A 16902-nucleotide genomic window follows, 5' to 3' on the forward strand; every position below is an offset into this window, starting at 1 on the left:
ATTCTATTATTTAGGAAAAGTCACATGATCCAGGATTTCCCCTGCTAGATGCCACGACTGAATCAGGACCTAGTAGTTAGAGCGAGATAGCAAATCAATAAACGTCCAAAAGTGTTTAATGTTTCTCACCGCTGCATGTGTCTGACCCAACCCTCAAACAAATATATGCTTTCAGTTACTATTCTTAAATTGTGGGTGATAGTTGGTTGCAGTTAGTTTCTGCAATACCTACATTTTACCTGGCTTTGAAGTTCATTTAAAAAAATATAGCTGTTGAGACTGACGTTTTAATTTCAAGGTAAGCCGTAAGCTTACATGAATTCATAAATGGTTGGGATCTCAGTTATAATGCTTTAATACTTCAGTTATGGTCAACTGAAGTGGAGCCTTGTCAAAATACTTTTAAGCTAAACAAACACTGAATTTAGCAAATGACATCGAAGAGTTTCTATAATGTATTTAAAATTATTTTCCTATGCTATTCAGGTCTTCCAGGTAATGAGACAGAAAACAGAATGACTCCCTATACATCTTCAATGGCACTTGGTATCTGATATCGGTTATCTTTGTACATTTTTTACTTTCATAAGTGTAATGTAAACTTCTTGAAGGTAGTATGTAATGGGCAATTAATATTCCTTGAATGAATAAATGGACAGGAATCCAACGAGGCTATAGGAGAGGACAGGTAAGTGACAGATTTGCTTCTATGTGCACGGTGTAAGGTACACATTTGTAAAAAGTAATCCAGCTACGCTTACACAATGACTGGATACACTGAAAAATTCAGTAGTGACAAAAAAAATACCACTTAGGTAACACATGTGCACGAGTGTGTGTGTGTGTCTGTGTGTACAGATTACAAACAAATGCAGAGAAAAGTGCTAACAGAACATATATCAAAGTGATAACAGTGATTACTGCCAAGGAGAGGACCGTGATTCCAGGTGCAGGGAGGGCCTTGCACTATGATGTTTTAACTTTTTAAAAGAGGAATATATCTTTATTATATTACCAGGAACAAATATTGAACTGCTTTTGATCACCTTTTTCACATTTATAAAATGTGCAGGTAGGATTAGCTGATCTCTAAGCTCTGTATTTCATGATGTACTGTGAACTATTATAAATCATTGCTTGAAACCACTAGACCAATGGGGTATTAAAATCTAAATACCAGCCGAATTGTTTAGCCTTCAGAATAAGAAACTAGAAAGCTTTATTCTACTCTTGTACCAAAGCATGGTATATCTGCACAAAGAAAACAACAGGCAATTTCAGGTGTTGCATCCTTGAAAAGACAACACAGAGCTGGAATAAGTCTATAAAGGGGATATTAGGAGAATCCAGATGAAAAATGGGCCTCTGAATAAGGAAGAAAAAAAAATCAGTACTAATGTGTTTGGAAAAGAGAAGGTAACTGAAGTACATGACATTCTAAAGTATTCATTTTGATTCAAAAGACATTGTGAAGATGCCTAAAATGTTGTGCTTTTTTATTTAACCAAGTATTCCAAGTATGTGTGCAACAGATACTCATCATCACTTCTCTAAGGTGTACTTTATCTTTTAAATTCAGAGGTGGAGAGAAGGAGGAGATGATCAAGGATAAGGAATATGAGGGCCAGGATATTTGTTGAATACTTGTTCACTAAAAAAAATGTGTTTTTAAGCAGCTGTTTCAAAGAGGCATGACCCCATTTAAAACAGCTACAGGAAAATGTCCTGTTTTAAGGGAGAACAGGGGTGAAGTAATGGTCATAGCAGTGTGGAGGCAAGTGTGGCGTAGTAGATAAGTAGTGTGTGTGTGTGTGTGTGTGTGTGTCTTGGATGAGTCTTGGAAATTAATCTAGTCCTCACAATTTACTTTTGCACTATTTCTTGAATCCATCCTCTCTCCTCTCTATTAATGAAGCCCTCACTTCCAGTCTCCTATTATGTTGTGATAGTTTATCTACATTCCTCCTGTTCTCAACCTATGTCAAGACAACTGTTTTTACCAGTTGTGCACAGTAATAAAGTCAAACATATGTTTAAAAAGTCAAATCTGTATCTGTCTGTAATTATAATAATTTCCTGTCTTGTATTCTCATATGCTTGAATGGGATGGAAATGACTGTAGAAAAAGCTAGGGCCTAGGAATTGTACATATCCTTGTATACATGTACATCTATCATTTATGTGACAAAAGAAAAATGGCTGAGAATAACAGCTTTCAGGGAAAAAGTCCAAAGTCTTTAACATCATAGATGCCTCTCTCAGGCTGGCCTCAATAAAGCTTTCTGGCCTCTATTCCTTTTCACCATCACCCCTGCAAAATGGACTCATTCACAGTGGGCTAGTCACCATCCCCCAAACATGCCACACACTTTCATGCCTCTAAGCCTTCCCCACCAAAAACTATGAACATTCTTATTTTAAGACGCACTCAAATATTCCCTATTCCATAAAGCTCCCAGACTTCTCCAGGCACAGCCAACACCTCCATCAAACTCCTTGATCATATTGTAGTAGAATTCTTTGTCCACTCTTCCCTCCCATCACTCATGAACTCCAAAACTTTAAGGGAGGCCCTGTACCTTCTTCAAACAGCTTCCTAACTTAGCACTTCTCCTTGCCTGGATGATAGTTTTCCATCAGTGGTAGTTTGAATGGAGATAAAAGAAAAAAAGAGCAACAAAACATCTGGTCTAAAGGGACTCTCCTGTTATTTACAAGATAAGACATTCATTTTTGCTACTCTATGAATATTTCCTATTTCAAAAGGACTTCAAGGAGGGAAATCTAATTTTTATCAGGAATACTTCTGTATCAGTCTCTCACACAGGAAATTTTTACAAAATTCTGCAAAAAGATACCTAAACTGTCAAAATACAAATTTCACACTATTAAGGGTCCTCTAAAAAGCATAATCAAATTGAGAAAACGTATGTTTTGCATGTGTCTATCTTAAAAGTGAGTTAATGATTAGATAAGAGTATTCTTTCCTTTTTTTTTAATTCAAAGAATTTGTTCATATATTTTTCCTTTACCTATTTGCTCCTGATATCATATTATGGCTATGGTCTTTAATAGCAATTAAATATCTAACTGAAATCTACAAAAGTCTTTGAGGGCCTTAAAAGCCCCTAAATCTCCAAGGAACCCCCAAATTTCCCTTTCTCCTAATACGAAAGGTGGCAAAGTTCACTGGATTCCTATAAATATGCATCATTCTTTGTAACTGAGAGTCTCCAAAACATCCTTCCTTCAGTGGTCTGAGGATCTATTACTACCTGCACAGTGATGAAGTCCCTTCATTTTGCTATATGTGTACTTAACACTTTTTAGTACATCCAGAAAATCCTCAAGAACCCCAAGGAGCCTCTGGTAGATGAGGCAGGAAACCTGTGGGAAAACACTGGTAGAAGATATATAATATGAAGCAACAGTAAATGGATCAGGGATTCCAAGAATTCTGGGAAATTATACGGACTCCAAAAAGAAATGGGAACATCGACAAATTGTCTTCTTGGGAGGTACGAGTGAAGAGTGAAGAGTGAAGAAGGAGGATATGAAAAAAGTTTTAGATTCCCAGAGGAATGTTAGGGTGAAATGAAATGAAGGTACCAGCGAATTCTCTGATTTCTATACCTAGCAATTTTGAAGTGCTTCATGGTTTATTACCAGATCTAGTATGTGGTTAGGTCTACATCTCTTCAACAGAGATAAAAATAGCTGGTCACCATCCTAAATATAAAACTACAAAATAAACCATTTTAAAATATTCTAATTCTTCTAAGTATGGAGAGGAAAAAAATAACACACAATAAAATACACAAGTTATTTTATAATAATTAGCAAATTAGAAGCTTAATTAGGCTTGCCTTTAAAAACAAACTTTCAAGTTACTAGATGTATATTAACTTATTCAATAATATATACTAAGCATTATATTGGTTACATGCAATATGGGATTACAAAGAATAGGTAGGGGTCCTTGCCCTGAAAGAGCTCACACTCTAGTGAAGGATTAGGCACCTTTTGTTTTAGACATATGTATTCAGTTTTTAGCAATGTTTAGACCAGCACTTTCCCATATTTCCCATGGAACTATCCTATCAGAAGGCCAAGTACATTTAGAAAATGGGATATACATAGAGGATAACATAGGAGGATACAGAAGGCCCTAAGAAGTCTTACAGAAAAAAATTTAACTTAACTTGGCATTTCAGAAAACTATGTAACTGCATCCTTTATCACCTAGCACCTATAAACAGATCATGGCACTTTAGAAAATGTTGATTTGGGCACACAGTTTAAAAAATGTATTCCTATATATTTCCTAAGGCACTGAAAACACAAACTTTTAACACTTTTCACATTTTCAGAAAATACATGAAAGAGTAAGTTTACAAATTCTTGGGAATTATAAAAATAATTTGAGGGATGGGGTTAAGAGGTAGGAGGGAGAATAACAAACAGAATAGCTTTCCCAGACCATGGAAAACTATCTGTAACTGTAAACTATGGTCTATAAAGACTAAAAATATCCATACAATTTAAAGAACAGGTGATTTAAATACATAATCATTTTACCAAAATCTGTGTTCAGTGAATACACTGTTTAGACTGTTTCAAACAAACATAACTTAAACTGCAATAAGCTTTACTTATATTCTTAATTACATGTACAGGCAAGACATTACATGCTCCATGTAATGTCCAATATGGACATTAATTCTCCATATTGTTAACATTCATTATCTTTCTGCCCTCTTCTGAATTTTAAGTTTGTAACTGATCTTCTCTCTTGATCTAGCTAATGGAATTCCGGTATTTAGGCACTTCTAACTGCTGGTTTAATAAAAGAATCTTAGCAAGATTCAAATGGGAAAATGTACCCTCTTCCTTATAGCTGCAGAAAAGCAGGTAGAATTCTATTCTATATCATAAAATTGCCTTTACAAATACTATTTTTTAAAAAATAGTACTGTCAGAACCCGGATTCAGTGTTGCTATATACTTTGAAAATAACAGAACTTTTAATTAAAGTCTGTAATTCTGATTGTCTGATTTAATAATTTGTGGCCTTGTTAATAATATTTAAAATAGCATTCTGATTTCTGAAAGTAATAATAATTTGTGGCCTTGTTAATAATATTTAAAATAGCATTCTGATTTCTGAAAGTTTCTTTGCAAATTTATTTAAGCCGAGGAAGAAAATCATTGGCACATTCCTTTTCTTGCAAATATATGGTCACATACACATACACACATCTGGTTATGTATGATTTCTTCTTTAAAGGAAGAGTTTTCGCTCTCTCATCTTGTTTAAATTAGTAACAGGTGCTGTGACTAAAACAACACTTGCATATAATATTGAAGAGGGAACTGGCAGCTCAGAAAAAAAATAAATTGGTCTCTGGATATGCAGTCTCTTTTTAACACCAGGTAGTAAAATTTTGCTTTCTCCATATGTTCCCTAGGTGGCAGAAAGTGTTATCCTCACCTGAGATTGTACTTTTACTTCTCAAAAGTCATTAACTTACTGATTCTGCTCAAGCTTTCGGGTAGTTCTTGTAGACAACTGCAAAAACAATAAAGGTTTCCTCACTTCTGAGGGGCTAAGCTATCTAGCAGCCTTAGAGTCTCTTCAGCTGTGGCTATTACAAAATGTTATTCTCACTAAAGTAAAGCTGTGGTGATTTCTCGTTCAAGGCATCGTTGTTCTTATCTTTATTAACCAACTGGTTTCCTCTGCTAACTCATTCAGATGTTACTCTTTTTCAAGATCAGGCAGCAAACTAAATTTAAAAATTGAACGAATGAATGAATGAATGATTAAATACATAAATAAAATTCATCCCCCTTGCGAGCCCTCTGCAAATATTCAGGTTAATTTTATATATGTGTTGTTCATAAGAATATGTTTTAGTGATTATTTCCTGTCAATAGGGAGGTCTTGCCTCTGACTTCATCTGATGGTTCTTAACTGGATTATAATTTGTCTCCTTTAAGTACAGCCCAACTTTTGCTTTTATGCTTTGAGGTTTGGTCCTGGCCACTTCTGAACTGGGTCCAAAGACTACAAAACTTCTAAGGCAGGTTTTCTGCTCTGAAAATCTTTCTGCAAGGAACCTATTTAATCACTTTTCTTGGAAAATAAATCTTTACTTGAGACCTGTCCGTCAACACAAGAGAAACCAGGACTACTCATTTCTCTTTCACCGAAGAAGACTGGCAAATGACCACCACTAGAATGACAGATGCATGACTGAGCAAGCATGGTGAGGGTTGCTACTTGCTACACTACCCTTCCTGAACTTTCTGGCTTGATTATTGCCTCAATTATAAATTGAGGGGCATCTATTACCAGACTAAGTGAAACTAACTTTACTAAAAACAATGCACCTGTACCTATGTATTGCTCTTATATTCTTGGCTTTGGAAACTCAAAAAATACAATAATAATACATTCCTTAAATGCTGTTTGTTCTCAATTACCACAAAACACTAAGGGTGAAACTCCTTTGATACCAGTGTCTTTTACCTGAATAATATGTGCCATGTTTGGACAACTAGAGGTAAAAACCTCCTTTAATGTTCAGAGTATAGCACTGGTTTATCACAATAAAATTTGTGGGAAAATATGCAGGTCCTTTCCTTATATTTAGCAACTGATGTCCCTTAGTTTTTGTACTATGTTGATGGGAAACGAGCTGCTTATTCTAGGCTGATAAAAAAATGCTATCTGGCTCTCTGATTTTGTGTAAACCTCCAGCTTTCATCTGTGAGTTTAAGAAAAGGAGTATGATAACTTGCAAAGATTCTGATTTCATTGTCAAGCTTACTCACACTCACGGTCAATACACATTTGCCCTGGCTTTGTATCTTCCAGTATTTCCCAGGGGAAAATAGTCACAACATCTGTGAAGCACAGTGGTTTAGAGAAATATTATTCCCAAGTGAGGTTATATATAATCTCAGAAAGATAAAAAATTATTAAAATAAGGTAACAATGAGACTACTTCTCTAACTCTGCTCACTGAGTGATGGCCATTGCACTAAGGTCATATACAATAGAATCCAATAGCTCAGATTTCACCTTAGCCAGCAAAGAAAGGATGTGTACTCTCACTGGCAAGGAACGATGCCCCTATGTTCCTGGCAATTCAGGCTATGTCAAAAAGATGCCAAGCTGCACCAGACTGAGAGCTAGGCTCTATCTACACGGTGTACATGAAAAACGTCCTGTCAGTAAACAAAGGATGTTGCGGCCATCAAGCAATTAGGCACTGCAGCCACCCCCGACTGTGCACCTTGAAGGGACTGGAGAAAAACAGAATACTAGCCCTAGATAGTTAAGGTATATATCAAAGGAATGATTTCAGTGAGCCCAGACTCTCGCATCTTCCCATACATAGAAAAGTACTAAATTCATTAACTTGAGATGTCTGGTTTTTCTTTAATTAACAGTAATCTTTTGACGTTCAGACTACCTGCTTTTTGTTGCAAAAACTCCTATATATTCTGGCTTCTCCGTTTCCTCTTTGGAACAGTCCCTCAGAAGCTGAGAGGCTGTCTCCTGGGCTTAAGTCCTCAGCAAGTCCACCAAATAAAACATAATTTTCAACTTTTATGTTGTGCATTTGTTTTTTTTTCAGTTGACAATGGGCTGATAGCCTTTTATAGGGCATTTAGCAGTTATAAAATTGTACAAGGTATTGTAGTGAGGCTAAAAATGTTAGTGTATGTATAGCAGCAATATTTATAAATATGTTATATAAGTTGTAGCTTTAAAAGACTCATTACAAATGTTCTTACCTGGTTACTAAACAAGTAGTGTTCATTGGCAAAGAAAGTCTAAATGATAAGGGGAGTTCCTGTAGATTCTAATTTAAGATAAAGTATTGCCTAAGAAGTCCCAGACCTTATGTTTGAGCTCACTTTTCCCAATAATTCCCTAAAGAAAGGCCTTTTACCTTATTCTACCGTAATTCCAGTTTGATTTTGCTTATTTTCTGTCACTTTCACTGATCAATGAATTCTGTTTAAACTTTTATACACTACTCTTTAAATAATAAGTGATTCGGATAAATTTATGGTTTTATGCATATTTGCTTAGCAATTATGATTCTGTAAATTGGATTTTATTATCAAGACAGAAAGGATGTTTAGTAGAAAAAGCACTGATTTGTGAGCCAGGAGACTTACTGTAAGACGTTTACCTTTTAAGAATGAGCTCAATGTATGACATAAATCAACTGCATCGGCCTAATTACTGGAGTCTGAGTAAAGCACATGTTTTCTTTCAAATATGCTCTTTCTCTCTGGTTCAGTAGGGAGTGGGCCAAAGTCTTAACGTAGATGTATATGTAAAATATGGGGTGGGGCAATAACCCTTCCCCTCTCTCAAAGACAATGCATGGAATTGTGGACTTTGAATAAGTATGCATACATGATCTACATACCAAAAACAGGCAAAGAAATAATTAACATATTATAATATCCATTGAGCAATTTGGAGTATGCATAACTTAGGGCTGAAGTAGTTTAGCCTTTTTTAAAAAGGTTACACTGAACTGCAATCTGCGGTTAGTAGACTTAAACTCCAATTAACATACATTGGGCCCTCAGACAAACTAAAAGAACCTGCTGTGGGATAAAGTAGCCCCGACGAAAGATCTCTACAAAAGCAAGGTCTGGGCCAACTCCTAGGTTCATTCCTCAGAAACTGCAGCAAAGAGCAACACAGAAAGTAAGCACAAAGGAAAACAGGAAGATGGCAGTGTGACCTGGCTATATCATTGGAAAGATTCTGACCAATGTCACCCATGACCACTAAGCACATACTACCATGCTCACAATGGTAATAAATTCACATATATCCACAGGTATTCTCAATTAGTGAGTTGAAGAATTATAGTAGGGGCCTATTTTGAATAAATTTAATCCCTTAACCATACATTTTCAATAGAGGACAAACTGAAAAATGATTAAAAGCATTTAAACTTTCTTTAAAAATCTACTGTAGTTCTTTAGAAATAGATTTTTGCTTGTTTGCTGTAATTCTTACAATTTGATGAACTAAAACATTCCTTAACTAAACTTTCAAAATGCCTTTCTCTGGATGCCAACACACACAAATAAAAACCAGCCCCTGCTGAGGTGATCCTCTAAACTTACTACCTGTCTTTAGAAAATAGAGCTTTAATTTTTTGAATATCACAGGGTCCTTTAAGATGCCCATACCTGCTGAGACCTTCTCCCTAAAAAAATGCAATAAACACATCTTGTTTCACAGGGATTGCGGACTCCTTGAACACTATCGATAGCCCACAAGTTAACTCTCTTATCTAACTGGGAATATACTATTATTTCAAGACTCTTTAGAAATTGACACTGAGAACAAAGATAGGGTAGGAAGGAGAGTTATCAGCTGTGAGCACAAACCCACCCAGGGTGGTGTATTCCTGATAGTACTACTCCTATTTTTGGTGGCCCCCTGCTTTAATGCATCAGAAAAAATAACTGAGGTAAGCAAACGACAGTGTAAAGGATGGATTTAGTTCAGTGGGAAGAGCGCAGATTCCTGCATACCCTAAAGAGGGAAGCTTCTTTTCTATTTCCAGAGGAACAGGAAGACCACCATTTAGCTGCTGATTAACCCTGAGGAAATCTGTCTTTAAATGCGGTTAAAATGAATAGATATTAGATCAGGACCTAATTTCCTATTTATTTAGACTATCAGTAATCACTAATGGCTGTTATCAACATTAGTATTGTTAATAAGAGGGAAATTTGGTTTTAAAAATGTAGCATAATACTCTTAAAATTTTCATCTTTGTTTTAAACATCTGGAAGCACTGCAGCTAACTGCAAAATATTGTCAGTTATTCTGTACCCCTGAAGAACGGTTTATAAGTATTTCTCATGTACATTAAAACACAATGATAATGAGAATTCTTTTGAGTTCTACATACTACATATTATGTCAAAGAACCATGGCACTTTAAAAAAATTGTTGCCACTGAACTATTGGCTAGAATTTCCCTTGATGTTTAGCAATAAGCCTCAACAATTTACCCTGGTCCTGGTGGTTTTCAGTTTTGATGCTGTACATGAATAGTTTTCAGAGAAAAACCAAAGCTAAATAAATTAAACGATTAAGTTAATACTACTCTGACTCCTATAGTTATGAAGGAAAAACTGTATATACTTTAATGGAACCTAATTATCACATAGTTTTGCATTTCAGCTTAATTCCTATTTTATTGTTTCACCAACAAGACTGCCAACTCCTTAAGCTTTACAGCTAGTCAAGAATTAAATCTGCATTAAATACAGAATTAATGTGTTTTTGGGGTTTAATTTTTTTTAATTAATAGCAAAGTCCAATGTCAGAAGAGTCAATGTACCAAAAAATTGAAACAGAAAATCAAAACTCATTAAAACAATTCCTGTTTGCTCAGCAGTGTATTTTTTACATTCACTGAACATCCCCTCGTCTTTCCCATAATTAAATTTGACTATTGGAATCATGTTTTTTGTGGATCTGAATTTTCAAAGAATGTGATTTAAACGCTGTTAACAGTTTTACCACTTTGAGTACTACTAATCCTAACATCGATCCTAACAAATGTGATGCTGTTTTGTACACAATTATATTCAACTGTTTATATTCTAAACAGAATTTTGAACGTAATTCAGTGCTAAACATCCTGCTTAAGTATTATAAATAAAGAACTCTATGGTCTGAATATTTCAACATAATCTTTTAAAGGTACAGTTAAGGAAAACCTACTACTGGAGGTTTCCTTGAGGGCCAAGTCAATTTCTCTTCCCTCACCTTTTGCCCAAGGTAGGCATTCAACAAATATTTACTCGATGATTTAGTAATCTGCATTGATAAAAATAAACAAATATTTCTTTGTTTTAGTATTTATGCTCTTCTAGTTTTCAGAAGTTACTAAATACCATAAACAAAGTGCTAAACTACTATAAATGGTGATGATACTATAATAAGCACAGTTAGTTTGGGGTCTACTTTTCCTTTCAGTGATCACAATAGATGAAATAAATAAGAACACACAAACGAACACCTTAACAATTTTAAAAATTCAAGATTAGATAACTGACCTAAACAACCAATAGAGACCAACTCCCTCAAAAAGCACATTTGGGACTGCCTCTCCAAAGAATATTATAATTGGCTAAAATTTAATTTTCTAGCTATTATGTCTTATTAAAAAGTCTTTTTTAGTTGAAAATTATCACTTTCGTTTTTTTAAGTAAATTGCACTGAATTTACGTACAAAGCATGACGTCTAATATATATTGAAAAGAAACAACTACAAAAAATCCGCAAGAGGGAAGAGATATGGGAACATATGTATATGTATAACTGATTCACTTTGTTATAAAGCAGAAACTAACACACCATTGTAAAGCAATTATACCCCAATAAAGATGTTAAAAAAAAAAAATCCTCTAAGCACCAGACCCTACAAGGATACATCATTCAGTAACCTGTCAATAGCAGATTCATATCTACATTCAATATCTACATTACAATTACCCTAATCTGCAGCAGAATAAACTATTACCTCATCTTTTAAAAGCTTATTACCAGTACTCCTTTAGTCATTTGAAGGAAAGTCCACATCTACTATTTGGTATTGTAATCAAATGTTCAAATAAGACAAGTTAGTCCACATAAAAAAGTACAGCAGTAGACACAGCCTTAGAGCAGCAAGTGGTGAAAGCGTTCTCACATCTTACCAACAGTTCCTTTCCTAAGATCATCTTTAATGAAATATAAACTTAAGTTCAATAGGCTTCTTCAACCAATTCTTTTAAACCTGGGAGTAACCTAAAATCCAAAATTAATCCAATGAATCAACATACCAATTTCTCAATTAAGTTATTTCAGCTGTTGTAATCATATCTGACATGCTTGATTTGAAATTTGGCATAGTTTTTTAAAGCTACTTAAACGAGGGAATTTTAAACCTCAAAATTTCTAAATAATACTAAAACTGATAAGGATCACAGATTTCGTATAAAATAACAGAAAACTCTAATTATGGTGCTCAGGGTTTGCAGTTACTATTAAAAACAACTTTGCATTGTTTCACATCAAAAGGGCTTTGTCTGTCAACATTTCTCATCAGAACAGTAAACTACACTGAGTTTCGACATTTCCACTATTATCCGTAATTTTTATAGGACTATTTTCCATTAACGCTTGAAAACTATGAACTACATTTTATTTGTATCTTATCCGATTAGAGAATATCTATTGTAAAACTGCCACAGACCTCTAGCAATTTCTTTTTCAGGATCCAACCTGCTCTATGCTGCCCACTATAGGAAATGCAATACGGTACAGAGAAATGTAATACTACGCACTAGGGTTACTATTAGTGCAATCCCATTAAAAATTTTTTCTCTGGGTACTTGGGTATTAAGATAGGGTATTCTTGCAAGAGATACAGACTGAGTAGTGGTATCCAAATTTATTAAATTTAAAGAACATCAGTAGGAATAGACAGCACCAGAAACTATATCTTGGTAATGCATGCGCCAGGAGTAGCAAGCTGGTGCAGCAGGGGATGTGGCATGGAACTTACTGAGGCACAGCCTGCAGAAGGATGCAGTTCTGCACTACAGAGGGAATATGAGGGTCAAAATCAACATAAACAAAACACCTCAAAAAAATGTCATGCAAAATACAAATGACTGCAGTAACTGCAAAAAAAAATTTGGAATAAACTATTCGTGTAATGCATACTTAAGTTTCATAAAATGAATCTCTTTTCTTAAAACTTTACATTCCTCTTACAAGCAAATGCCGTTAATAGCTTACTTTGGCCTCACATTTTTCTAGCCTTGGGGAAATCGAACCATGTTGTAACCTGATAAACACCAAGTTTTATGTTTTTGTTTTCTCTGACTAGAGCATATCCAAAGTGTTCTGATTTTAAATTCTATCCATCAAATATGCTTTAGGACTCCATTTTGAAGACGACAGCTTCTCCTTTTTTATCAGAGTCGACTGTCCCGTTACACATCACATTTTAAATGTTAATAAAAAAGGCATTAAAACGTTAGAATCACACTCCAGGTCTTTAGCCTTTTCTATCTGTACTGCAAAGCAAAACACATTATTGTATACACACGTGTGTATACACATGAACATACATTGACAGCAAACAGTCAGTGGCTCAAAAGTGGCAACCTCCCCTTGAAAAACAAAAATATAAAATGTCATCCCTCCATTCTGCCCTTCGAATGAGAAATAAGGCAACCAGGTTTGCCCACTGCAGACCTGGATACTAGAAAAGGCATTCTAACGTTTAACCTGAGACATGGTTAAAATATACAACCCTAGGTCCCGACTCGGACGACTTAAATTTCAGTGTACGTGCCTTCGTTCCCACTCCTGCCCCAGTAGCACCATCCAGGGCCCGGGTCCCGACGGTGACCACCCGGCGCGCCCGGGCTGCGGGCAACCGCGAGGACCGCCCGCTCCGGACAACCGGGCACCCGGCTCAGGCCGGCCGCGAGGCCCCGGAGCAGGGGCGTCCGGGGCGCCCGATGCCCACGACTCAGGCGAGGGGTCCCGGCGGGGCTGTGGACTCTGGCATTTAAAAACTACCGAAAAGTCTCGCTGCATAAGTGACGCGGCGGAAGCCACCGCCGCCGCTTCACGTCGCCCGGTCCCCTTTCCCTCGGAGCGGGCCGGGCGGCCCAGGCGACCCTCGGGGAGATCGCTGTCAGCTGCCGGGAACGTGGAAGAGCAACCAAAGCCACCAAGGCACCGCGGCAAGTCCCCGGAGCAGTCAGCCGCAGTTTTCCCTTCTCTCCTTAGTTACCAGTCCCCCGGCAGTTTCGGGCGCATCCTTCGGGAAAATGGAAAAAGGGAAAACGCGTGGAGGTGCTACAAGTCGCTGACATTTTCCGTCGAAGGAGATCCCCTCGGCTCCATCCCTTAAGCAGGATTTCCAAACTTGGATGCATCCTCGGTGGAGGCATTCCATGTTGACAGATCTCTCGCCTCCCACAAAATGGGGCGGAGGAGGTGGCCGCTGTCTCCTGTATGGGCGCCGCCATTTTGTGAGGCGGTGGCGGCGGCGGCTGCGGCGCGGAGGCAGGAGCTCGGGGTGTGTGTAATGGTTGAATAGAATGACCCCCTCTAGGGAATCCCCGGCGCTGACAGTTACGTAAGGGGCTGTGCGCAAGTGCGGCGTTTAGGGAATCCGCACAGCTCGGGCCTCGCGGCTCTGCGGCCCACATCTCCACCACCCCTAGGAGGACCGGTGGGGGAAGGGACAGATGATCTGGTCTCCCTCCTGCCCCGCCCCCCCTCGCCTCCGGCCCCGGCCTCGCTCCTCCATTCCCCCGGCTGGGTCTCCGCCCCTCACAGGCTTCCGAGACACTTAGTGGCCCTTGGGTGTCAGGAACTTCCTAGCCACAGCCTTATTCCGACCGCATTTAAGAGACAAACTTTACTTGGGAAAGAAATCCGTTTCCTAGAGTGAGCACCGGAAGCATGCCGGACTGTATTACATAATTCTTTTCACCACCAAATAAATGGAATCACTACCTGAAATAACCCAGCCAGACCTTTACTAGCCTGTGACCTTGGGTGTTGGTGACTTTGCCCGTAGTGGCCATCGCGGAAATGGGAATATGATACGTTTCACATCTCGTGAAGCTTAATTAACATTTGTAGCAAAGGGCTGACTGCAGCACCTCTTGTAGATGCAAACTTGTGGTAATATTTGTTGAGATGTTGCGTCTCCCATTTAAACAGCCTTTTTTAAGCTTCAAAAATATCGCATTTAAGACACCTGAGAGAAAACAAAAACATAAGGTTTTATTAAATATTTGTTTTAAGCGCACTATCTTTAAGATACCTTAATATAAACATATAAACGTTAATTATTATCGTCAAAGTTAAAAAGATTGCTTCCCAACCAGTTTAATTACTGTTTGCATAACTCAACATAATAATCTTGTCTGAGAAGTGAAACCAACCAAAGTCAAGATGAATTAAGAGCATGACTCTATTTCCACAGAACTAGGACAGGCAGTTCACATTGTATTTAATTTATAGTTTGCTAAAGTTAGTTCGTGGATAATTCATGGAAAATGTGCTAACCAGGCCCCCAAATACTAGCACAAGGCTCAGAAAAGCCGATTCTTTTAGACCTTAAAAGAAAAAAAAAAAAGGTGACAGATTGACTTTATTCCGATCAGTGAATGATGCGTAGCGTGAGGAGCTGCCCCTCTGGGATTCCTTTCCCTCCCGAGCGCCACACCGGTTCTGTCGGGCGGGCGGGGATTCCGAGGCGGCCCTTCCAACAGCCGGGCCGGGGACGCGAACATCGCCTCCACCCCTAACCCTGGAACAACCGGTAGTGGCCGTTTCCCCGCGCCTCCCCCCTTTCCGCCGGCTTTGTGTGCGTGTGAAATGTGCGGCACATTGCAGATGAACCCTAAGCCCGGCGAGCCGAGTCTATTGTTCCCCGCGAGGAGCTGCCGGGGCGGTGTGGAGCCCGGCGCAGTGCCGCGGCCGGCCCTCGGGGGTCGCTGTGCGGCGCTGGCTGCCCGGCCGTGGCGGCGGCGCCGGAGGCGGCAGAGAGGGAGGCTGGCGGGGAGGGAAGCGGGCAGCCGGCGCGCAGCGGCTCTGCTGCCGCCGGTGCCTTCTGCCCGGGGACGCCCCGGCCGCGAGGCCGCGCGTGAATGTGTGCGAGGGCCCCGCGGAGCTGCGGCCGGAATACACGCTGTCACCCCGCTTTCCACAAACCACCACACAGCCCTCCCCCTCCCCACCCCCAGCCCCGCCTGCCCCAGCCCCGCCGCCGCCGCCGCCGCCGAAACTCTCGGGCCTCCGGCCGCCCCGGCCCCTCACCGTCGGCTCGCCTTTCCACTCGCCCGCTCGCGCGCCCCCGGCAGCAGCACCATGTTGAATCGCGTCCCCGGGCCGAGCCGCCTGGGCCGGCGGCGCTGAGAGGCGGGCGAGAGCCGGGCCGCGGGAGGGAGGGAAGGAAGGGGTGGGGGCCGCGCTCGCCCCGCGGCTTCGCGCGGATCCGGCAGTCGCCTGCCCCTCTAGTTTCGCTCCGATTTCTTTAAACTTTTTTAGAAATTCCCCTCCCTCCTTCCCTGCTCTCTCCTTGGCCTCCTGCTCCCTCCTTCCCCTCCTCCTCCTCCTCCCCCTCCCTCCCTCCCTCCCTGCGCCGCCGCCGCCGCCGCCGCCGCCGCCGCCGCCGCCGCCGCCGCCGCCGCCACCGCCGGCCCATGACTGAGCCCCGCCGCCGCCGGCCGAGGAATGGGCTCCGGGCTCTGGTAGGAAGCGCAGGGAGCGGGGGGCGCTTTTAAAACACCGATCTGGGTTTTTTTAAAACCTCCTTCGAAAAAATAATGGCAAACTCGACGGGGAAGGCGCCTCCGGACGAGCGGAGAAAGGGACTCGCTTTCCTGGACGAGCTGCGGCAGTTCCACCACAGCAGAGGGTGAGAGCAGAACCGGGGGGGCAGCGCCGGGGCGAGCCGGGGCGAACGGGGCTCTCCCGCCCGGGCCGCCGCGGGGTCCCGGCTGACAAGTGCGGGGCTTTCTCTCTCCCGCAGGTCGCCTTTTAAAAAAATCCCTGCGGTGGGTGGGAAGGAGCTGGATCTTCACGGTCTCTACACCAGAGTCACTACTTTAGGCGGATTTGCGAAGGTGAGTGGAAGTTTTAATTTGTATTTCCCTCTCACTGGTCTCCTCCAAAAAGTCTCCTTTGACCCCGGAGTGGGCGCTCGGGGCCGGGGGGGTGGCCCGCGGGGGCCAGAGGCGTTCTTTTCGCTCCCAGCCGGTGGCACGGAGGCGGACGGCGGCGGGGCTGTTTTTGGCCTGGTGGCTCGCGTGCGCGCG

At 40.5% G+C, this 16902-nt stretch overlaps 1 protein-coding gene across 2 annotated transcripts in view; it reads left to right on the forward strand.

Annotated features, from left to right (window-relative positions):
- The first annotated feature begins 16303 nt into the window (after positions 1-16303).
- ARID2 (AT-rich interaction domain 2) overlaps positions 16304-16902 on the forward strand; it is a 168112-nt gene continuing 167513 nt past the window's right edge. For both annotated transcript variants that reach the window (XM_029204619.1, XM_029204620.1), the window contains exons 1-2: positions 16304-16502; positions 16617-16710. In XM_029204619.1, coding sequence (XP_029060452.1) covers positions 16411-16502; positions 16617-16710 — 186 coding nt within the window. In that variant the 5' untranslated portion in view covers positions 16304-16410. The remainder of the gene's footprint in view (positions 16503-16616; positions 16711-16902) is intronic.

Source organism: Monodon monoceros, unplaced genomic scaffold (assembly GCF_005190385.1).
Source record: "Monodon monoceros isolate NGI ecotype Baffin Bay Population unplaced genomic scaffold, NGI_Narwhal_1 Super_Scaffold_6, whole genome shotgun sequence".
Lineage (NCBI taxonomy): Eukaryota > Metazoa > Chordata > Mammalia > Artiodactyla > Monodontidae > Monodon > Monodon monoceros.